General features: G+C 41.4%; 1 protein-coding gene across 1 annotated transcript; it reads left to right on the top strand.

The window, feature by feature from the left end:
* The first annotated feature begins 1,492 nt into the window (after window positions 1-1,492).
* Window positions 1,493-19,188, top strand: LOC124125759 (neuromedin-U receptor 1-like). Its single transcript, XM_046489124.2, has 2 exons — window positions 1,493-1,610; window positions 16,645-19,188. Exon 2 carries the CDS (start codon window positions 16,671-16,673, stop codon window positions 17,694-17,696), a length of 1,026 nt encoding a protein of 341 aa, XP_046345080.1. The 5' UTR covers window positions 1,493-1,610; window positions 16,645-16,670; the 3' UTR covers window positions 17,697-19,188.
* The last annotated feature ends 6,591 nt before the right edge of the window (window positions 19,189-25,779 follow it).

The raw sequence follows: 25,779 nt of genomic DNA, 5'->3' as shown, positions 1-25,779 counted from the left end.
GAGCACTGCTTCTTTGGGGTGAGTGAGTGAGTATGGTTTTACGCCGCTTTTACCAATATTCCAGCAATATCACGGCAGGGGACACCAGGGCTTCACACATTGTACCCATGTCGGGAATCGAACCCGGGTCTTTGGCGTGACGAGCGAACGCTTTAACAACAAGGCTACCCGACCGCCCCTGCTTCTTTGGGGTGCATCATAATCCTTAAAAAGTATATTTTATGAAATTCCCGAAGCTTGATGTTTCTTATCAAATATTGTAACCAGTATATATGGCATATATTTTACATTTTAAAAGATATAATGATTAACCTTTCAATCTGAAACTATAATGTTGAAATATAAAGGAAGTTCATTCTTTTCTAAGTGAGGTAAATGCAGGGGTTTTATCCCAAAAAATATATTGCCTCTGAAAATTCTTGAAAACAAAATCATTATGCTTTAGACTGTTGAACAAAAGACATTGCCTGCCACAAACATAACGTTGTTGCGAGGTGTTTTACTTCTTTAAAAGACGTCAGGCTTATAGTTTTCAATATAAAAAATATCTAGTTTTGTAGCTGTAACTTGAGAAATATCTCATCTCTATACAAGCTCTCAGCCCCCTCCCAGGATATCAAGTGGCCGGTCCCTCAGAGCTGCCACTTTCATATCTGACAATGACAACACTTTTATTGCTAACTGTTGAAACTGTTCCTTGTCAAATCAATGTTTATTGTTGCATTTCGAGACCGACATTTGTGTATATCCACAAACTAGCAGATTGTACATGTAAATGAGGATTCCAAATATCTTAATAATTTCACGACCCGTGAAGATCCGGGGTAGAATAGGTCTTCAGCAACCCATGCTTGACGCAATAGGCTACTATGCTTGACGTAAGAGGCGACTAACGTTAACGGGATCGGGTGGTCAGGCTCGCTGACTTGGTTGATGTATGTCATCGTATCCCAATTGCGTGGATCGATGCTCATGATACATCACTGGATTGTCTGGTCCAAACTCGATTATTTACAGACCGCCGTCATATAGCTGGAATATTGCTGAGTGCGGCGTTAAACAACAAACAAGCAAATAATAATTTCACAAGAAACAAATTGTGACGTCATGATCCTGACGGAATGATTTGAATCATTGATCCCCTCATATGCCGAAGTCGGATGAGTCGATACGTTCTTGTGTGGTACGAAGCAGGGAAAATGGTCGGCTGGGTACACATGCACTCGCCTCGACAGTCTCCTTAATCCAGCTGATCCTGCTAAGTTACATCATTCGTGATACCCGAGTCCTGCCTAAACCAAAATACATATTTAATTATCTCGAAATCCGGTAACAGGAAGATTCGAAAGAACGACATTTCACCTTAATTACAATAGTGACGACACAATGTCTAAGAAAAACAAAGGCTTTGGAAAGTTAGTCAGGCATGATAACTGTCAATGCCATAGTTTTTCCCGTCGTGACTTGACCCGTGATGACGTTGTGTGTTATACCGTTAGAAGATTGGCTGCGGAGAGGATATGTGGGGAATATATATGTTCGACATCGCTGCAGAGACAGCACAGTGCCCAGAGTTCTATCGCGGAGTTGTAGGGTAACGGGACTATCCGGTGAGTGTCTGTAATAGTACCGTTATATTTCACTTCATGTTATATTTAGGATCTATGTCAGAGGAAGGAATTATGTATTGTATAGCGTTTGTGTGTCATGATGATGCTACATTTACTTCACTTACAGGACATCCGTCTAAGCGTTAAAGTGAAGTTATATTTACATGGTGGGGAATATTTCGTTTTATTCGTATATTTATTTAGACAAGCGACTACTGACGTCGTGATTATAGATATTATCATAAATCATATACTATATGATAATTTCGTTGTACAGTAAACTACGGTTATAACGAACTCAAAGGGACTACTATTTTTAGTTCGTTATAACCGTAGTTCGTTATAAGCATATATACAGCATAACTACAGCAAATAGTCGGGACTAAAAAGTAAGTTCGTTATATCCGTCAGTTCGCTATAAGCGTGTTCGTTATAACCGTAGTTTACTGTAGTTACTTTAGATGTGGTAATGATGCACCTGTTGTTATGGTAATATTAAATTACTATCACATGTCGGCGATAATACACTCACCAGCTGAGTATCGTCGTGTTGATTTCAAGTAGCATATACTGTTGATTGAAGTTTAAGATAAGAATACACATGCAAAATTGAAATTATTTCGATTATCTTTAATTCCGAATTACATATACGATGAGACAACCTTCCAAACAGCTACTGATGTAAATATAGACAGAAAGACAGACAGACAGACACATACAGATATAATGGTTGTTGGAATTGATAACGAGAACATATAACGTAGGTCGTTATAAAACATATATATCAAGGATTCCACATGGCACTGACCGTTATCCCTGGGTGTGTCCAGCCCGACGACAGGTGGTGTGTGGATTAACGTCGAATTCACTCTGACAGGTGGTATGTGGATTAACGTAGATTTCACTCTGACAGGTGGTGTGTTGATTGACGTAGATTTCACCCTGACAGGTGGTATGTTGATTAACGTCGAATTCACTCTGACAGGTGGTATGTGGATTAACGTAGATTTCACTCTGACAGGTGGTGTGTTGATTGACGTAGATTTCACCCTGACAGGTGGTATGTTGATTAACGTAGATTTTACTCTGACAGGTTGTATGTGGATTAACGTCGAATTCGCCCTGACAGGTGGTATGTTGATTAACGTAGATTTCACCCTGACAGGTGGTATGTGGATTAACGTCGATTTCACCCTGACAGGTGGTATGTTGATTAACGTAGATTTCACCCTGACAGGTGGTATGTGGATAAACGTCGATTTCACCCTGACAGGTGGTATGTTGATTAACGTAGAACTCACCCTGACAGGTGGTATGTTGATTAACGTAGATTTTACTCTGACAGGTTGTATGTGGATTAACGTCGAATTCGCCCTGACAGGTGGTATGTTGATTAACGTAGATTTCACCCTGACAGGTGGTATGTTGATTAACGTCGATTTCACCCTGACAGGTGGTATGTTGATTAACGTAGATTTCACCCTGACAGGTGGTATGTTGATTAACGTAGATTTTACTCTGACAGGTGGTGTGTGGATTAACGTAGATTTCACCCTGACAGGTTGTATGTGGATTAACGTAGATTTTTCTCTGACAGGTGGTATGTGGATTAACGTCGATTTCACCCTGACAGGTTGTATGTGGATTAACGTCGATTTCACCCTGACAGGTGGTATGTGGATTAACGTAGATTTCACTCTGACAGGTGGTTTGTGGATTAACGTAGATTTCACTCTGACGGGTGGTATATGGATTAACGTAGATTTCACTCTGACGGGTGGTATATGGACTAGCGTAGATTTAACTCGGACAGAAGGAATGTGGATTAACGTAGATTTAACTCTAACGGGTATTATGTGGATTACCGTAGATTTAACTCTGACAGGTGGTATATAGATTAAGGTAGATTTCACTCTGATAGGGGGTATGTTGATTAACGTCGAATTCACACTGACAGGTGGTATGTGGATTGACGTAGATTTCACTCTGACAGGAGGTATGTGGTTTAACGTAGATTTCACTCTGACATGTGGTATGTTGATTAACGTAGATTTCACTCTGACAGGTGGTGTGTGGATTAACGTAGATTTCACACTGACAGGTGGTATGTTGATTAACGTAGATTTTTCTCTGACAGGTGGTATGTGGATTAACGTCGATTTCACCCTGACAGGTTGTATATGGCTTAACGTCGATTTCACTCTGACAGGTGGTTTGTGGATTAACGTAGATTTCACTCTGACAGGTGGTGTGTTGATTAACGTAGATTTCACCCTGACAGGTGGTATGTGGATTAACGTAGATTTAACTCGGACAGAAGGAATGTGGATTAACGTAGATTTCCCTCTGATAGGAGGTATGTTGATTAACGTCGAATACACTCTGACAGGTGGTATGTGGATTTACGTAGATTTCACTCTGACAGGTGGTATGTGGTTTAACGTAGATTTCAATCTGACTGGTGGTATGTGGTTTACCGTAGATTTCACTCTGACAGGTGGTATGTGGTTTAACGTAGATTTCACTCTGACATGTGGTATGTTGATTAACGTAGATTTCACTCTGACAGGTGATATGTGGATTAACGTAGATTTAACTCGGACAGAAGGAATGTGGATTAACGTAGATTTAACTCGGACAGAAGGAATGTGGATTAACGTAGATTTCACTCTGATAGGAGGTATGTTGATTAACGTCGAATACACTCTGACAGGTGGTATGTGGATTTACGTAGATTTCACTCTGACAGGTGGTCTGTGGATTAACGTCGATTACACTCTGACAGGAGGTATGTGGTTTAACGTAGATTTCACTCTGACATGTGGTATGTTGATTTACGTAGATTTCACTCTGACAGGTGGTATATGGATTAACGTAGATTTCACTCTGACAGAAGGAATGTGGATTAACGTAGATTTCACTCTGACAGGTGGTATATGGATTAACGTAGATTTCACTCTGACAGAAGGAATGTGGATTTACGTAGATTTCCCTCTGACAGGTGGTCTGTGGATTAACGTAGATTTCCCTCTGACAGGTGGTTTGTGGATTAACGTAGATTTCACTCTGACATGTGGTATGTTGATTTACGTAGATTTCACTCTGACGGGTGGTATATGGACTAACGTAGATTTCACTCTGACAGAAGGAATGTGGATTAACGTAGATTTAACTCTAACGGGTGGTATGTGGATTAACGTAGATTTAACTCTGACAGGTGGTATATAGATTAACGTAGATTTCACTCTGATAGGGGGTATGTTGATTAACGTCGAATTCACACTGACAGGTGGTCTGTGGATTAACGTCGATTTCACTCTGACAGGAGGTATGTGGTTTAACGTAGATTTCACTCTGACATGTGGTATGTTGATTTACGTAGATTTCACTCTGACAGGTGGTATATGGATTAACGTAGATTTCACTCTGATAGGAGGTATGTTGATTAACGTCGAATTCACACTGACAGGTGGTCTGTGGATTAACGTAGATTTCACTCTGACAGAAGGAATGTTGATTAACGTAGATTTAACTCTGACGGGTGGTCTGTGGATTAACGTAGATTTATCTCGGACAGAAGGAATGTGGATTAACGTACATTTCACTCTGACAGGTGGTATGTTGATTAACGTAGATTTCACTCTGACAGGTAGTATGTAGATTAACGTAGATTTAACTCGGACAGGTGGTTCGTGGATTAACGTAGATTTCACTCGAACAGGTGGTATGTGGATAAAGGTCGAATTCACTCTGACAGGTGATGTGTGGATTAAGGTAGATTTCACTCAAACCGGTGGTATGTTGATTAACCTAGATACCTAGGTGGTATGTGGGTTAACGCAGTCTCATTGTTCAAGGTGTGAGTATCGACAACTTAAAATCCACTTGTTAAATGGCAATGAATACGATGATGCCTTAAATATTCCAATTCCAGGGATACACATGTACCTACAATGCGGAACCCATACTGTGTACGTGAATAAATGGCACAAAATGTACATTCATATGCATCCAAACAGCAGCCACAAGCACCTCATCACACAATGGGGAAACAGTAGCCTCACACACCTCATCACACAAATGTGAAACAGTAGCCACACACACCTCATCACACAAATGTGAAACAGTAGCCACACACACTTCATCACACAAATGTGAAACAGTAGCCACACACAACTCATCACACAAATGTGAAACAGTAGCCACATCCCTCATCACACAAATGTGAAACAGTAGCCACACACACCTCATCACACAAATGTGAAACAGTAACCACATCCCTCATCACACAAATGTGAAACAGTAGCCACACACAGCTCATCACACAAATGTGAAACAGTAGCCACACACACCTCATCACACAAATGTGAAACAGTAGCCACACACACCTCATCACACAAATGTGAAACAGTAGCCACACACACCTCATCACACAAATGTGAAACAGTAGCCACACACACCTCATAACACAAAGGGGAAACGGTAGCCACATCCCTCATCACACAAATGTGAAACAGTAGCCACACACACCTCATCACACAAATGTGAAACAGCATCACACACCTAATCACACAAATGTGAAACAGTAGCCACACACCTCATCACACAAATGTGAAACAGTAGCCACACACACCTCATCACACAAATGTGAAACAGTAGCCACACACATCCATCACACAAATGTGAAACTGTAGCCTCACACACCTCATCACACAAATGTGAAACAGTAGCCACACACACCTCATCACAAAAAGGGGAAACAGTAGCCACACACCTCATCACACAAATGTGAAACAGTAGCCACACACACCTCATCACACAAATGTGAAACAGTAGCCACACACACCTCATCACACAAAGGTGAAACAGTAGCCACACACACCTCATCACACAAATGTGAAACAGTAGCCACACACAGCTCATCACACAAATGTGAAACAGTAGCCACATCCCTCATCACACAAATGTGAAACAGTAGCCTCACACACCTCATCACACAAATGTGAAACAGTAGCCACACACACCTCATCACACAAATGTGAAACAGTAGCCTCACACACCTCATCACACAAATGTGAAACAGTAGCCACACACACCTCATCACAAAAAGGGGAAACAGTAGCCACACACCTCATCACACAAATGTGAAACAGTAGCCACACACACCACATCACACAAATGTGAAACAGTAGCCACACACACCTCCTCACACAAATGTGAAACAGTAGCCACACACACCTCATCACACAAATGTGAAACAGTAGCCACACACCTCATCACACAAAGGGGAAACAGTAGCCACACACACCTCATCACACAAATGTGAAACAGTAGCCACACACATGTTCTGATTACATCTACAAACTAACACCTCCATGTATGACCCCATTCCCCCCCCCCCCCCCCCCCCCCCCCCCAACCCACACACACACCACCACATCCTCCTCCATGTTTTACACATCCAAAGTATGCAGTTAGCGTGGCGTGATGAATTGCCGAGTTATAAAAACAAAAATGTGCGTATCGTTTGTTTAGTAATACAGAATGCAGGACACAGAACTGTCCAATTGAAGTACACGAAATAGAAATGTGTGGAATCTAGATTGAGTCCAAGGACACAGACAAATTTTCCTCTACACGACACATGTTCTTCGCTGATGTATAATCATATGTTACAGAAGTAGATTTCTGTGAGCCAGGTCGTGTTCAGATTTCCACTTTTATCAATTTCCATTAAACATATTTATGTAGTATGTTGTAATTTATGTATTTATTTATGTATTTATTTATGTTATTATTTATGTTATTATTTATGTATAATGTAGAGTTCTAGGATCTGCAGTCAGAGGAACATTAGGGCCTCTTGAGCCCCACCACATGGGTACAATGTGTGAAGCCCATGTTTGGTGTCCCCCGCCGTGATATTGCTGGAATATTGCTAAAAGCGGCGTCAAACCATACTCACTCACTCACTCCTGAGGTCAAGTCTACAAGGACGAGAATCCAGCTAATTAATGTTAGGATAACGTCACCTGTTTGTTTCACATGTACCAAGGTTTACGGATGAACTGTGCACAGCTGACATGTTTACAGGAACGTACCGTGTAGCCAGCATTATAGCCTGTGTTTGACATGGAAGTGCAACATACAGACTTGCCTTGATGATATACACCTCAAGTGTATGTCATTGTGAGTGAACGAGTAACGGTAACATCGTAGTCAGCGAAAGCCTAACTACACGTTATGTCATGGTTGGCTTAACTACAGTAAACTACGTTTATAACGAACACGCTCATAACGAACTGACCGATATAACGAACTTATATTTTAGTCCCGGTCATTTGTTGTATATATGCTGTACATATGCCTATAACGAACTACGGTTATTATGAACTAAAATTAGTGGCCCCTTTGGGTTCGGTATAACCGTAGTTTACTGTATTTGAACCTGGGTCAAAGAAACCAGTGGTTAAGAGTGTCAGCAATTTATGATGAATCATGAACGATGTCATGAATTTTCTATGCAAATCGTGTGGGTGGCAGTGTTTCCGGTAGGGCAAGACATTACCTTTTCGCGAACATCAGGTGTTATCAATGATTTTCATTCATATATAGGGTGACCTGTAGACTAGGTCTTCAGCAACCCATGCTTGTCGTAAGAGGAGACTAACGGGATCGGGTGGTCAGGCTCGCTGACTTGGTTGATGCATGTCATCGTATCCCAATTGCGTGGATCGATGCTCATGATGTCAATCACTGGATTGTCTGGTCCAGACTCGACTATTTACAGACCGCCGTCATATAGCTGGAATATTGCGGCGTTAAACACCAAACAAACAAAATATAATCATATATTAGGCGGAGTGGGCAAGCTATCAAAAGCGCCATGCTAGCAAGCGCCAGGTGTTGAGATCGTATCCCGTTCGTGACCAAGTTATTCAGCCTTGGAACCAACAATGTTTACAGGTCTTTACAGCGTTGTCAATACCCCTAGTGTACAGTACATCCACCCTGTGCACTCTAAAGAACCCACTCGTCCGATGGTAGATGACCAGATGGTGGAAACACGAATACGTACATACACCCGAAACACACGTGTCAAAACTTGTGGTGTCACCCTGGGCAAGTCACTTAGTTCAAATGCAGTTCACCCAGTTATCCGATATGTGAGGTGGAGGTAAAACCCTTTTAGCTAGGGCAGGCAACTTGTGTTGCATACTCCCCAGGACGCTGAGAATTATTACTGGAATGCAAACGGGTCCACTGGTCGGGGAACAAATAAAACCGCTTTTGAGCAGATACTAGTACCCGGATACCTGCGTATATAAAATGTTTAGTATAATAGTATATATTTTGCACCGTTATTTTGGCTTTTACGCTCAAAAGATAATTATCTGGCTTTGGCGTTTTATATTAACATTGTCTGTTGCGACCCTTGCTTTCTAGAAGTGTATGTTCGAGGGTATGTGTATCTGCAGTGACAGGGGATGCAATGGTGAGGGTTGAGTTACTAATGGTTACCGAGGCATGTTGCTGTCATGCATTGATGTTAGTGAGAGTGAGTGAGTGGGTATAGTTTTACGCCGCTTTTAGCAATATTCCAGCAATATCACGGCGGGGGACACCAGAAATGGGCTTCACCCATGTCGGGAATCGAACCCGGGTTTTCGGCGTGACGAACGAACGCTTTAACCACAAGGCTACCCGACCGCCCTTGATGTTATTTGGACATCCATAGTGCTGACAGTCAACATGCTTTAAGTACTTGAGATATCCTCTGTTCTAGAATATTGAATATCAGTGGATGAACTTACACGTATAAAACAGCGAATAATTAGAATATGAACTTTGCTAATCTAAAAAGTAGATAGATAGAACATGTGAGTGAGTATGGTTTTACGCCGCTTTTAATATTCCAGCAATATCACGGCGGGGGACACCCGAAAAAAAGCTTCCACGTTGTACCCATGTGGTAATTGAACCCGGGTCTTCGGCGTGACTAGAGACAAGCTTTAACCACTGGGCTATCCCACCACCTACTGCAGTAGATATATAGATTGAGCAATCTTACAGTAGGTAAATATATCTTGTAAAAGTATCGAGACTGGTGATCTGAGCAGTAAACAGACTGCCATCAGGGTTAACCATTTAATGCATGATATTCTGTTGGTATGGAGAACAGCATATATTAGATATTTTGGTATGTTAAAGGTACAATAGGACACTACTGTGATCATTTTAGACATATATACTAACGGCAAAAAATAACTGTGCTTCATATATTCATATTAGTGTATGTTTTTGAAAATAACAACATATTATTTGCCATTCGTCTGAACATTGTCACGACAAATTCATTGACAAAACCCATACCTGGTAACAGGAGAAATGAACCAAAAGCCCTAAAAGACGTGTGCTGTAACGCAATAACAATGTCTATATCTGGTGTGGCCACCATTTGTATCGATACAAGCGAGGCAGCGGCGGTACATGGGAGACACCAGGTGATAGAAAACAGCCTAGGAAGTTGTACCAAATGTCAACCACAAATTCCCTCAACTGAGCTAGCGATACCGGCTGATTCGGGTCCTGTCGTAGGCGTCGTTCCTTCTCATCCCAAACGTGTCTTATGGGAGAGAGGTGTGGAGGAACAGTCGGCCATGCCACTGCTGCAATGTTATGTTGCCTCAAAACGTCTGTTACAACAAATGCAAGATTTGCCCAGATTCACCTTTGACAATGGTGGAACTTTTCGCGGTTTGACTGCAACACACCCGTGTAATTACGTACAGTGTAGATGTGAGGTGAGGTGAAACGGGGTTTAACGTCACGTCCAAGATTATTGCACTTATACAGCGACGTGCATGCACGTTTGTGTGTGGCTGTTTGTACAAGCCTGTTGCCGATCTATAGTGCTTGTTCACTGATATATCATGCCGCAGTTTAACATGAATACCCCAATGAGACACAGTATACTGACTCCGAGTCGACCAGTCCTTGTTTTAGCCCCTTAATGTCGAGCGCCAGACAGGGTAACAACAAGTAACCTCTTTCAACGTCTCTCCGATCGTAAGGTCTACAGTGTCTACAGTGTAGAGGTAGAGTTTGATGATGTAATGTAGGGAGCGCCTTGTGGTTCTGGATGCCTTGGATAACAGCAATTGCTTGTTACCCCTTGTCGTCGTAAACACATTTATTACATAGGAATTGAGATAATATCCACGTCTCAAATTCCAGCAATCTAAGAGATAAAACCATGGCCCACAACACCACATCTCACAATGCTGGTGCTCGCAGGGTATGTATGAATGGTCGCAGTCACGCCGACAGGGAGGAGATAATTCGGTGAGTCACATCCCGACTTCAGTCGTAAAATTAAGCTTCGACTGGTGATTTCAATTAAGATTGTACGAACACTGCTGTGATGGAGAGAAATCAGTTGTGATAACCAATCATGTTCTTACTTAATACACGTAACGCGGAGTCGGGATACGCTCATCTGCTCCCGAACACTAGGTATAATCACTATTTGATATCTTTAACATGACTCTTGCCATAATAATCACAAGAAATCGCTGCTAAAATTATCGTCCTTTATAAGATTCATAAGCATGTGTTCATGAATCACAATCAAATGATAAAGGCTTGGTTATGATGTATTCGGAGTCGGAGATTTATTACGATTATGGAAAGGATTTTGTCGCTTTTACCCTCAATGCACACGCCACCTGGACGTTATCGAATAAATTGCCTGTGTTTTGTACCACATTTGAAACTACCCATCCTGACAAGGTATTAAAATGTTACTTATAATATTCACCCGCGGAGAGCGGAAGGTCGGGGTTTCGATTCCAGGCCGCATCATATTAAAAGACGTTAAAAGATGGTACTTGTTGTTACCCTGTTTTGTTTTATGGGTTTTGTCAATGAATTTGTCGTGTTAAAACAAGGACTGGTCAGCTAGGAATCAGTATACTGTGTCTCAGTGGGATATCTGCGGCATGGTATCTCAGTGAGCTAGCATTTGTCTTACCGGTATCAGTCCGGACTAGTGCAAGCAGCCACACAAACACGTGCATGCACGTCGCTATCTAGATGCAATAATCTTGAACGTGACGTTAAACACATTTCACCTCACCCACTGACATCACATTGGAGTTTTGTTAACGGGAACCAGTCCCATCTCCAGCATGTCGTTAAAATAAGTTGAAGAAACATTGATAATGTTTGTACCTGTAAACTGTCTCATCAAGCTCGTTATAACGCTGGTGTATAATCCTACGTGCATGCAACAACGCGTTGGCCGTTGGATCACACGCTCATGTAACGGTGAATGTGATAGAATTACTTGGAAACCTCATATTGAATATATACGCGACATTTATGGATTTGGTTATGTGTGGCACGAATAATATTGGTGGTGCTAATTGTTTCTTACAGCTGTTTCGACAGCGTTTGTTGGATTGTAACAAACAGTATCCCGATGAAAATGTATGAGTCTTGTAAATTAAGGTATTATTCACACGTTAAAACATTATTGGATATGGAATATTATGTTACAGCTTTCAGAAATAGAAACCATAGAGGTATGCCTAGACTAACATTTAGTCAATGAAATCTTATATTACACAATATCCTTCTTGACTCTAAAATAAAAAAAATCCCTATGCTGATTTAACTAGCTGGCTAGACTTGCTTTTGTATGAATTTCTAGAATTGTTTTCATAAAATATATATATTCCACAGTCATGGTGCAGGACTAGCGTGTGACGTGCCTGTTGAGATTGTCTATACGGGGTGTATGGGCAGAAGAGAGGATATTGTTAACTCACAACGCTTTTGTCGGATATGTAACAATGGTTCTATTGAGGACGAAGTCCATTTTGTGTTTATCTACCTGTTTTACGCACCATTAAGACAAACGTATATTCCTGTCAGATTTTCACAACCCACGTGTTACCTTTAGCTATCTCTTAAATAGCCAAACTGACTGTGTACTCATAAATATAGCTTAGGTTGTGAAGGAAGCCCTATTTCTACATCCAAAGACCCAATATTACACACAGGTTTTGTTTTCCATGTACATTGCCTCAATTGTGTTAATATGCCGTCCTATGAATCAGGTAGACATAATAAGGAACCTAGAGAAGAAAGAGTTTGTACTGTTCGTAAACATGGTTATATCGAAGATGAGTATCACTTTATTTTAATTTGTGATTGTTATCAAGTTTTGAGGTCAGAATATATATCCTTGAATTATTATGAGTTCCCGACAAGACATAAGTACAATATTGTAATGTCATCCAACAACCCATTTACTGTTAAGAAACTAGCCATGTATATTCTGAAAGCTATGAATCTAAGGCAAAGTCTGTTGGGATCTCCAACTCCCATCACCACACTGTAACCATTGTATCATGGGCCTATGGCCTACACTACATCTGAATAAAGTGTATATACATGAATACAAACATCAACTTTAATAAATTATCTGAACATAATTTGCAACGGGCCGCTCGATAGGAAGTGACATCTACTTACTTACTTACTTACTTACTTACTTACTTACTTACTTACTTACTTACTTACTTACTTACTTACTTACTTACTTACTTACTTACTTACTTACTTACTTACTTACTTACTTACTTACTTACTTACTTACTTACTTACTTACTTACTTACTTACTTACTTACTTACTTACTTACTTACTTACTTACTTACTTACTTACTTACGAGATTTAACGTGCGCTTTCCGACTGATGCGTATTTCGCACACGGGTCCGGCCAGGCCATTTAATGTGTTTCCGAAAGCGGCGAAAGTGGTCTGTGCAACCCAAGAGGGGGGTTTAGGGGCTGCTTAAATAGAATTTGGGAATTTTGAGATTTGGAATAGATGCCGATGGGGTTGGGGAGGAGGACAACATCGCAGGAAGGTGAGGTTATATACTAGTTGGCTTCTGTATACAGACAGGTTGACATTTACAAAGGGAACACTAAATGTCAGGTCAGTACTTAGTGGTAATGGCTGCGTTGGTGCCCGGAGCAACTTGCCGTTAACCCTGGCTAAGAATGAGGCCTCTTTTCGACCGTCAGTTTCGTAGCTTTAACAATCCACAGGACATGTTGTTGTTGCTTTAAGTGTTTAAGAGGTCGCCTTCTGACTTAGCAAGTGCGGCTGACCTGTCCCTCTTTGGGACTCGTGTGTGTGAGTAGGGTAGACGTATCTATTGTGAGTTTGTTATTCACATAATTTCTGTTTTTGTATTCATATGATTTCTATTTTCGTGTATTGATATCATTTCATTTTTATCCTTGGCTGCTTTGTCTATATAGTTCGAGTAGCTGTCAGCACAGCTAATTTCGTCCCTTTTGTCTCTGGATCAATGCTTATATAACCAAGGTCATCTGACTCAGATTAAGTCACATATATAAACAATATTAATTAATGAAAAGTGACGTTGTTTAACAGCTCGTTCACAGTGGCTGGCAGTAAATTACACTACAATGGTGGGATTAAACAAGGGGGGTTAGTATTATGTAAGTAATGGCCATTAAGTGGTGCTAGACGTATGTCATGGCTGCATGGTAATTAGCCTTCGGAATAAAATGTTCATTCAAACAATGACTGTCCTGCGTCGGTCCATTTGACACATATTTGAAGTTAACAAGTCATGCTTGAAGTAACAGCAAGCGTCGAAACATCAGATTCTTCGGTTTAACCAGCTCGAGATAAAGGGAAATTAATCGGTAAGAAATTAGCATGTGTTTTACTATCATATCATATTTTTAAAATTGATAAATTATACAAAATTGTAATTATTACAAAGTTACCTCCTTAACACTGTCTGAATATTTTTTTACAATTAAGTGATTTAAGCAAGAGAGAAAAAAAAATACTATTCGACATTTTTCACAAAGGTAAATGATATTACACTCCATCCAAGTGTTTTTATCCATGTTTGTTTACAGTGCTTATGCTCTGGTTATGACTTTTTAAATATATTTGTAAGTAACCCTACGCATCACATACCAGCCAAGTCCAGAATACATAACTTAGAAAACAAAAGGCCCTCGTGGTACCGTGATGACGTCACACTACCACCGCCAGTAAACTGTATGGAAGTCACCATGTGCTATTTATAGGTATAAGAGCCATCAATTAAGGCTTGATATACGCCTTCATCCTCTAGTGTTTCTAACATATGGTTAGTGTGGACGGTTGTTGTGATGTGAGTGACTGCGGTCAGGCGTACTGGTCAATCCTGCTCCGACTTCACGGCCAACGGTCAACCTTATTGTGTACGTGTTGACCAGCATACATAAATAAGCCATCCTTTGTCCCGAAAGGGACTATACCGTGTAAGTAGTCGGTTATCTTTTTTGTTGGTTGTTCCATCTGATGTTGATTATGCGGGTGATATGTGACGTGAATGTTTATACTCTGTCTGTACGTGAGTAGATTGTGTAATATGACGTCGGCCCATCATCTTATTATCAATGGCTGGGTGGAGGCCAGGAATTTCGGTCGAGAGAAGGTATTTTTTAAAACTTCTTTAACACTTTTTGTCACCGACGAGGAATGATAGAACACATATCTGGGACACACATACATTCGCTGTCCTTGTCTACATGTGTACAGACATTAACGTTTCGGAGCAAGATGTTTTTGGGTGGAAAATAATATAGGAGTTGTGATCATTACGATACTCATTCGTTGTTCATATGTCGGAAACCGTTATTTGTGGTTAATGGGTGAGATTAGAGAGCGTGTCTTTGGACGTGCGGGTATCATTGAGAATATTGCATCCCGTGAATTATATTTTAACTCGGCATTTGGCAGGCGTTCAAATGTTAATACTCCCGGATACGTCGCCCAAAAAACATATGTACCGTTATGTGCTGCCATCACAACGAACCACAAGCACATGATGCAGAGGCAAATCCTCTACAGTGGAGTTTTTTGTTATTTTTTAATCATTGATTTATAAATACAAAGAGCATGTCGACTACAGAGTACCACGTTATTTTAACTTTGCGATTGAGAAAGTATTTGTATTCCCAGATAAGTCCGAAGCTTCAATTGACCAAGTTTATCAACCAGTCGTGCCTCACTTTTAGTAGTCAGCATTTATAAAGTACCCAGCTGCCAACAATTAAACGTCCCTTTCATATATATTTATTTTTCCATACCAAGACGGTTTCAGATACAGGACGTGTTTCTCTGTGATGGAACAGTTTCGTGATGTTATTTATGTGCTCTCTTCCTGTTCCTGAGACAGCCCTAACAAATATCCATGTACCGTTAGCAATAAACAGGGGAAGGATATGACACGAGATGACATCTCGTCTGTGCCCGGAGAATGACCACAACAGTAGAAATGTTCAGATGCGCCAGCGGCAGAGGTCACTCTTATTTTGGTAATAACATGATAAAAGGCGGCAAAGACAAATTAATATTGAAACTACACTCACGATTCACGTTATAGCCACTGATATAGTCGGAATCGTAATGGACTCTGTTTTTAGGAGAGATTTCTTATATAGTCACCACCAAAAGAAACGCGAAGACCATACACGTTGGTTAAGATATGAAGACTTACTCACATTCGAGGGATATTGGACTGGTTCGATGCACAAACGAGCATACTGGTATGTTGTGTGAACCGATGCTCATGAACGCATCTCATGTGACGTCATAGATCCATGACTCGCGATACCATTTGTCTCGTGCAGGATTAGAGTGTAAAGTTTGGAAATCACGTGTAGCATATCGTGATAAGAATAAAGACACTCTGTGGTAACACTTGACTGATTGTTAGTTTTGTCTTTAAGTGGTACACATTGGAAACATCTCTTCTTGACGTACATACTTCTCGATATGTTTCTATGGTTTGCGTTTCTTTTGGCGGTGAGTATAGTTATTGAAATGGGTTTGTCGCCTTTTATTTAATGTAGCAGTGGTCACACCATGTTTCCGTGGGTATCTTCCAACTTCGTAATGAAATTAATTGATTTCATTTTCCCTTCCAGATTTTGACCCTCGACAGCATCTCGTCATGTTCCTCAACACGTCAATCACGATGAACAACACATCCGTTGACGTCAACGTGACGTCCTACCTCGATATGGACATTACCCACGTGATGACCGTCTACGTCTATCGAATTATCTACGTGGTCGGTGTCATCGGCAACACGTTCACAGCAGTGGTATGGGTGCGCTCCCGACTGAAGGTGTCACCCGTATGCTATTTCATCGCCCTGAGTTTAGTGGACAACTTGGTCATCTTGACCCACGCGCTCGAGACCCAACATTCGGTCAACATCCAGGGTCTGTGTCAACTCGTCCATATTGTGTTCCTCGCTGTGCAGATTCTAGCTATTCTCCTCGTACTGGGAATGTCGATTGAGCGTTATATCGAAATTTGCCACCCCATGCTCGGAGGGAAGATCCTCACTATAACGCGGACGAAGAGAGTGATCGTACTACTTGCAGCGGTGTCCTTGCTACTCAGCACATTGGAAGGCTACACGTGGGCCCTGGACCCTGTATCAGACACGTGTGACTTACGAACTCACCTCCCATCCAGCTATCTGTGGATTTATGGATTCAGTGTCATCATATTGTTCTTTGTGACCCCACTTCTGTGTGTGATTATATTAAATGTTCTTGTGATAGCCGTCCTCAGCAAGGCTAGACGACACAGTTCAGCCTACGGACGATCCATGATGAAACCGGCAAAAGCCAGTTTTAATACGCCATTCCTGGTTGTCTCCCTTTACCTCGCAATAAGTGAACTTGTGTATGCTCTCGTTCATCTCTCGTATTATCTCGGACCATCGGACAGGTCGACGTGGCTTCACAGTAGCCCTCTGACTGGAAGATGGCGCAGCTACGATATTAAATCAATACCACTTTTGTTTGCCGATGCTGCTGCTCTGTCGAGTTACGCCCTGGATCTGACTGTCTTTACTCTAAGCAGCAAAACATTCCGAAAGGAAGCTGTTGGCCTGATTCCCTGTAGGAAACGCAAAAACCAAGTTTTTCTAAGCAGGAACTTATTACGAAGGAGTAATGCATGAACTATTTGCCGATCAAGGGAAGGGTGCGATATGCCAATGGCATGTTGAAAGAAGTATCCTCACTGGAACTGGGACAAGTCTCGGTGTCTTGTAGTCCAAGAAGGTTGAATTGAACAAACGAAACATTTTGTGTATAAACTCAAATTGTATGATATGTACCAGTGTATGAGCGAGCGAGTGGGTAGATGGGTGATTGAGTAAGCGAGTGAGCCTTAAGCGAGTGCCTGGGTAGGTGGTTGATTGTGAGTGAGTGAGTGAGTGAGCATTGAATTTTTTTACATTATTTTACTTATGTTACGTTCTATTTTAGTGTCGATACTGTCATCGACAGTACAAATCGTGATGGCAGCTGGCAAATTATTTATATAGATAAAATCATGAATTCCAGGAAACCTTTATGAGAAAGCACTGCGTTAAATCAAAAACACATTATTTTCTGAGTAATTGTTGTGATATTTCGATAGACACAGTTGACAATGTTATTAATTATGCTTCGTTGATAATACTGATAGCATTAGAGTATTGCCTTGTTTGATACCAATCATAGATCACTTCTGAAACCATATTGCATAATGTTGCCAATATTAAGACGTGAACGTGTCACTCGGTTGTAACAAGCAGATTACGCGTTCTCTTCATCTTATGTATTGGATTACACGTGAAGGAAACATCTCGAAGAGGTACGCATAGTTGTAGAATAATCCCGATTAAAGTATCAATTGAAAACTAAAAAATGTATGATAAATTTGCCATGTGCAAAATTAGTCGATGAGAAACAAATGTATAAAAAACAGTAACGATACACAATATAATTCATACTGTAGCGATACGTATAGTTTCATAAAGGTTCAATTATCTATATCTATATATCATCTGATCTTCAATCTAGCATCGACATGTTAATATTAAACGCGAACTACTGGAACAGGATTTGTCTGACATAGACACAGGCTTGAGGGACATCGTTTTGTGATAATTCCGTCCATGTTTCTCCTGAAAGCGTAAATCTGTTTCCTTAGTGTTTTGTAGTTTAGTTGTGAGTAGCGTTGTGTGTTTGAGTGAGTGAGTGAATGTTGCAACCCTAAATCACTCGTTGTGTTCAAATCCATGTATTATAGAATGAAATCTGTTTCCGCTGGAGATCTAGACGGCTTTTTCTCTTGCACTGACAATTTATGTTCACACGTAGTTCCGAAGAACATACGTCTGAGACCTGTATATTTCCAATATCATCCAAGTTATGTTAGTACAACGAAGGTGATAATTAATGCTTGCTATGTTTCGATAATCTCTGTTCCAGTGTAGTGTTTGGAAACATTCTTCTGTGGGTAACATAACAGTACCAAATGTCCTGCGGTGTAACAGCGGGAAAGTGAGTGAGTGAGTTGGGTTTAACGCCGCTTTTAACAGTAATCCAGTTATATCACGGCGCGTCAGCTTAATGTGGGAGGAAAGTCCGAAATGATGCAGGTCTCAGACGTTTACCACTTCGGTGAAACCCACGGGTATGGTGCTGACAAACCTAGAAACATAATCAGGGAGAACTGGTATTGAACCTACAATTATAGGTTTCTGGCGTGCCCAAGGGACACAACTCTGCACTGCGAATTCCGGCGCCTTTTTCATATATTTCATGTCATGGTTATCGTGAAAAAACGGGGGTTCTTCTTTTGAATTGTATTCATTCGAGTAAACATTAGCTGACATTCATGATGGTTGATTATCAACGTCAAATAAATATCGGCTCCACATTTATCATCAGTGTACAAGTTATATTATCGCCGATTGTAGGTGATTGTATCACAGGAGCAAAAGCTGTATTATGCATGAACTCTTTCCTACTTGTATTACGTGTATTCACAATGTACGTGTTGTCAGTTTTAACAATGAACACCCTGCATTTATTATGTCATTAACGTAACTATGCAATTGAATGTTATTGGATATGTACATGTTCAGTATAAGTAAACACCCTTTGAAAGTATGCCAATCCATGTTCTCTGAGTGAGTGAGCGAGTATGGTTTTACGCCGCTTTTAGCAATATTCCAGCAATATCACGGCATGTCAGCTTAATGTGAGAGGAAAGCCCGAAGTGATGCAGGTCTCAGACGTTTACCACTTCGGTGCTGACAAACCTAGAAACATAATCGGGGCGAACCGGGATTCGAGCCCACACTCTTCGTTTCTGGCGTGCCCAAGGGACGCAACTCTGCACAGCGAATCGCGGCGCCCTAAACGACTTGGCCACCCGTGACCCCGTGTTTCTCGAGCTCGAGACATGAGTCCGACAGATCACCAGTATGAGCATGAGACCCATGTTGGGAATCGAACCCAGGTCTTCGGCGTGACGAGCGAACGCTTTAACCACCAGGCTACCCGACCGCCCCTATGTTCTCTGTCACATGTGGAGAACTGTGGCTTTGAAACAGACATCTTGCTCTATACATGTACCTACGTTACAAGAATATACAAACCGCTGTATACGTTTGTTTAAGAGGAAAAGACAAAGACATTTATAACCTGTATCTGCCACGTGAAATGCAATGGAAGCTACACATGACTTGGTGCTAGAAACATGGGCAGGGACGACATACCAAGGATAACGACGTTGTTACTTCGTTACGACGTGTAACAGTTATACGCTATTAATTAATATTCATGAAATAATTAATAGTACATCTTCTATCTTAGGTTGGAGAGTAGTCAGTCATACAGACCCTGAAACAAATCTATCCAATACAGCCCATGCAAGTCTATAATATTTGGCAAGTCTAGATTACTGCAGTATCAGGTCTGAAAATGAAGAATTTCCCTGGGCTCCTTTTTATCATATTTTATAACTATAATTTAGCAACTATTTTTCTGTAAAATATGTTCACTTCAGAGACTAGATGTTAGTCTAGTTAGAGATTACTTTGAAAAAGATGAGCATACTAAAACTTTATTTATATTACTAATGTTACTTAAAACAAAGAAATGTAAAATTGAATATTATATCAAACGATAACACGGTGGATTGTGGTCCCGATGAGTTGATAAGAAAGAGTTTGACCCGTGAGAATTACTAGGGAGTGAGATAATACCGAGCTTGAGCAGTATTTAAGTTATTTCACAGCTGCCAGCTGATGGAAAACCCAAAGCTGATCTGGGACAGCAAATCTGCACGGTGGTCTGACACTGAGACTTTATGTTCATAACACAACTACAGCCTGTCACGTTCCATGACCCATGTTGCTTAACGCCGCACCCAGCAATATTCCAGCTATATGACGGCGGTCTGTAAATAATCGAGTCTGGACCAAATAATCCAGTGATTGACATCATGCGCAGCGATCCACTCAATTTGAATACGATGACATGCATCAACGAGCGAGTCTGACCACCAGATCCCGTTAGTCGCCTCTAACAACAAGCATACTCGCCTTTACGGCAAGAATGGGTTGCTGAGGACATATTTTACCCTGCATCTCTGGACCCGGGTCTGACCCGTGTTGATGTGCAGTGATTGGATTCGCTGGGACTGTTGCTTTCTTCTCACAGTCATGTCGGCGTTCAAGTAATCTGTGTTCGTGGGTTCGATTCCCAGATTCCTAACTCATCCAGCATGACGACATGGCGACACGTGACTGAGTGAGTATTGTTTGACGCCACTTTCAGCAATATTCTAGCAATATCACGGCGAGGGACACCAGAAAAGGGCTTTTCAAATTGTACCCATGTGGGGAATCGAACCGGGGCCTTCGAGGTGTCAAGCCAACGCTTTAACCACTGGGCTACCCCACCGGGTGGGTTTAGCGTCGTGTTCAAGAGAATTGAACTTGAACATTCCATTGAGCTCCGGGTAATAAGTGAGTGAGTATGGTTTTGCGCCGCTTTTGGCAATATTTTAAGCCACAATCCCGGTACGAGGAAGGGTTACGAGGAATTAGGTTATCTGGGTATTAATGTCCAATACTGCATTCTTGGCGAGTGAGTGCATGGGTGTTATAGAATACTTTAGTCAGCAACAGTCCACTAATAATCACGCGGTCTCTCACAAATCGAGCCACTAACAGTTTCCGCAAGGGCCATGATATGGTTGGACACGCCAAGTCAAGCAGCGTGACTATCCGACACGTCATAAAAAAAATTCTTCCATAACACACCCTGCCGCCACGTTTATTGTACGTGACACGTCAATGACAAAAATGTCAGCAATGTACCATTTCATGGTTTGTTTTTGCCAAATAAACAATTTTGAATTTCCCCGTGGCATGTTGGCGTCCAAATATAGAGAGGAAGTTATTTTTGCTGTCAAAGTTGCTAAACCCTTCCGGGCTAACAGCCACACTGACAGACAGCAACACATTCTACCCCTTGTTGGAACTCAAGTTTACATGTTTATTAAGAAACCAACGACAGTCTACATGTACGCTTTCAGGTATAAATGCTGGTTGGCTGAAGTGCTATTGGAAGAATGCTGTGCAGCACATGGTTGACGCATTATTATAATACAACGTAAATATTACATTTTATATATTTTAATACAGATAGAAAATTGGAGTCTGGTGCGTTTCATAAATATCATATGTTAGAAATACAATTTGTACTTTGCAGACATTGACGAGTATAACGCATATTTTGTATTCCTAATACAGTAAACTACGGTTTACTGAAACCTACGTTATCATCACACCACAAAACTAAAATAATCGTTATAGCCTTTATTCCCGTAATACAACGTCACCAGAAAGTCTATAAACTATACATTATATAATCAAATTAAAGAAATAGAAGAAAATGCACCAACAGGAAGTGACGTCAGCAGAAGAAACGTATTTCTTCTGCTGATGAAAGAAATTTTGTGGTGTGTACTAACTACTGTTATAACAAACTCAAAGGGACTACTAATTTTAGTTCGTTATAACCGTAGTTCGTTATAAGCATATATATAGCATAACTACAGCAAATAGTCGGGACCAAAAAGTAAGTTCGTTATATCCGTCAGTTCGTTATAAGTGTGTTCGTTATAACCGTAGTTTACTGTATTTATTTAAGATACGGGAAGGACAATACTCTCTTAATCATATTATGTCATTCTTTATATAACCGACGATAAAGACATATTTTCACGCAATGAAGTAGCTTTAAAAGCCGCGTGTAAATAGTGTCAGAGAGAATCGCTTCATGGATCATGATATTGGCTCATGATTTGCACCTACGTTTGTCTGCCGAAACACCCATACATAGGATCCTTTGTGTACATTCTCTGGGTACATCACGCTATACAAGCCATTAATCTTTAGGTGGTCAATATGTCCCCCGAGGTGCCGCCTCGGTCCGGTCAGACCGCCGCAGGGGTCGGGTCGGAGGGTCCTTGTTTTCGCAATATCACGGCGAGGGACACCAGAAATGGGCTTTTCAAATTGTACCCATGTGGGGAATCGAACCGGGGCCTCGATGTGTCAAGCCAACGCTTTAACCACTGGGTCACGAGAATTGGACTTGAACATTCCATTGAGCTGTACAGTTCTTGTCTCCGGGTAATAAGTGAGTGAGTATGGTTTTGCGCCGCTTTTAGCAATATTTAAAGCCACAATCCCGGTACGAGGAAAGGTTACGAGGAATTAGGTCATCTAGGTATTAATGTCCAATTCTGCATTCTTGGTGAGTGAGTGCAAGGGTGTTATAGAATACTTTAGTCAGCAATAGTCAACTGGCAAAGAGAGATCATATGTTTTGTTTTACCGAAATTTACTTTAAAATTTATGAACACTTTAAGCCGTCCTCTGTTTCATAACAGTAATGTTAACTTAGCTGCGAACCGTAAAATGTTCGTACCAGACGCCATCTTGCTGTCTAGCAGAAGAGTTATTCATCACGTGACAGGTCAATACTGATCACGTGACGAGTCAATATTCGAGGTCAGTCACATGATTTCGGGGTCTACATATTGGAATGAATTGTTTCGTCACGTGGTATGGATTAACCAATGGAATTGCAAGATTCTGAAAGCGGTATGAGAAAACAATTTATTGAGAAAGCAGACATTGTATCGATTGTATGGCTTTAAAAGTAGTTTCTGTGAGGTGACTCAATATTTATCGGTGGGGGGGGGGGGGTGGGGGGGGGGGGGGGGTGGTGCACAATTAAGATCTATTTATTGTCTTTCGTGGTAATTTATACAGGAATAAAGATTTTTTTCGAATTAAAAAAAAGGGGGGGGGGAGCACCCCCGCGCGCGCACCCCCCCCCCCCCCCCCCCCCCCCTCTGTATCCGCCCATGTATATTAATGTTTATAATTACGATACCATCTATCCTGCTTTATACGTGGCTAATCACTGGGTTATATTTGTAGATCCGTTTGGTGAACCGTGAAATGTCCTCATTTGTTTGTTGTTTAGCAATATTTCAGTATATGAGGGCCGCAAATAATTAAGTCTGGACCAGATAAACCAGTGACCGATATTTTTAGCAACGGTCCACACGGATGGGGTACGATGACGTCATGTTACCGGGACCGGCAAACGACCGGTTGCTTGGGATCAAATCTAACCCGGCATCACCCTGTGTAATGGAAGGGTCTTCTGTGAAGCTCTTTGGGAGATAAAACACTTCCCCTCGGAATTTTATGAGATTTAAAATCGTGAGCGCCCCGAGGTTTTATCCTTTTATCCTTCTGATCAGATGTTTAAATCTCATAAAACCCCGAGAGGAAATGTTTTATCTTACTTATACCCCCCCCCCCCCCCCAAAAAAAAAAAAAGTAAATAAATAAAAAAATAAAATATATGAAACATTTATCGACAATTTTATGTTTCAGACATACTTTCCATGAACCTTAGAAAGCGGACGTAAAATAGCTCACGCTTGCGTACATGTGCAGTAATTTGAAATGGGATTCTTGAGAGCAAAGGTCACCTTGCTCGATGTTGTGGGACCGCCTTCGTGGCCCTAAGAGCGAAAGGTCTGTAGTTCGACCCCTTTCGCTGCGTCTATTTTATCACAGACGTTAAAATATGGCACTTGCCTTGCGCTAGGATTTGAGGGCCCGGGGTAAGATAAGAGATCGTCTCGGAGTCGGTATACTGTGTCTGAGTGTGTTTGTTTGTTTAGTGTTTAAATCCACGCTCAGCAATATTCCAGCTATATGACAGCGGTCTGTAAATAATCGAGTCTGGACCAGGCAATCCAGTGATTGATATCATGAGCATCGATCCACGCAATTGGGATACGATGACATGCATCAACCAAGTCATCGAGCCTGCCCCCGCGATCCCGTTATCTACCCGGATCTTCACAGGTTGTCTGAGTTGGGTATCCATGTTAAACTGCAGCATGGTATCTCAGTTGGTTAGCACTATAACACCAGCATTAGTCCGGTTAAGTACAAGCACATTCAATAATCTTGAACGCGACGTTTCAAACCCATTTCACCTCACCTGGATGTGGGAGAATTCGACAAAACTACTGGTTATGCTATCAACCATTCGTCTGAATGGTGCAGGCTCGAACCTTGACAGGCTAAAGTGATCAAATCTGCTGACTTTCAGTTACATCAAGGCGTGTCGTCTCTCCCACGAGCACGGGTATGTTGCTATCAAACCAGGACGCATAAGCAAGGCGACTCTGAGAATCGAACTCATTTTCATTTGGTTAGGGCACTCCTGTAGCTGAGAGATGAAACTGCGCTGTGCGAATCGCGGCACCCCAGACGGCCTGTCCGCCCGCCCTTGCTATTCGGGCCACTGACCATCAAGAAGTTAATACGGTTCACTGACCACTGACCATCAAGAAGTTAATACGGTATAATTATCACTGACAAGAAAGAAAGGTAATAAGGTATAGTGACTACTGACCGTTACTGATGGTAATACGGTACACTGACCACTTACCACACATGAAGGTAATACGACAGTGACCACTGACCATGAAGGGAGGTAATACGGTACACTGACCACTGACCATGTAGGTAATACGACAGTGACCAGTGACCATGAAGGAAGGTAATACGGTACACTGACCACTGACTATCAAGGAAGGTAATACGGTACACCGACCACTGACTATCAAGGAAGGTAATACGGTACACTGACCATGAA

Source organism: Haliotis rufescens, unplaced genomic scaffold (assembly GCF_023055435.1).
Source record: "Haliotis rufescens isolate VD_foot unplaced genomic scaffold, xgHalRufe1.0.p SCAF_30, whole genome shotgun sequence".
NCBI lineage: Eukaryota > Metazoa > Mollusca > Gastropoda > Lepetellida > Haliotidae > Haliotis > Haliotis rufescens.
The sequence above is the reverse complement of the archived record's forward strand: the minus strand, read 5'-3'. Positions and strand labels throughout refer to the sequence as shown.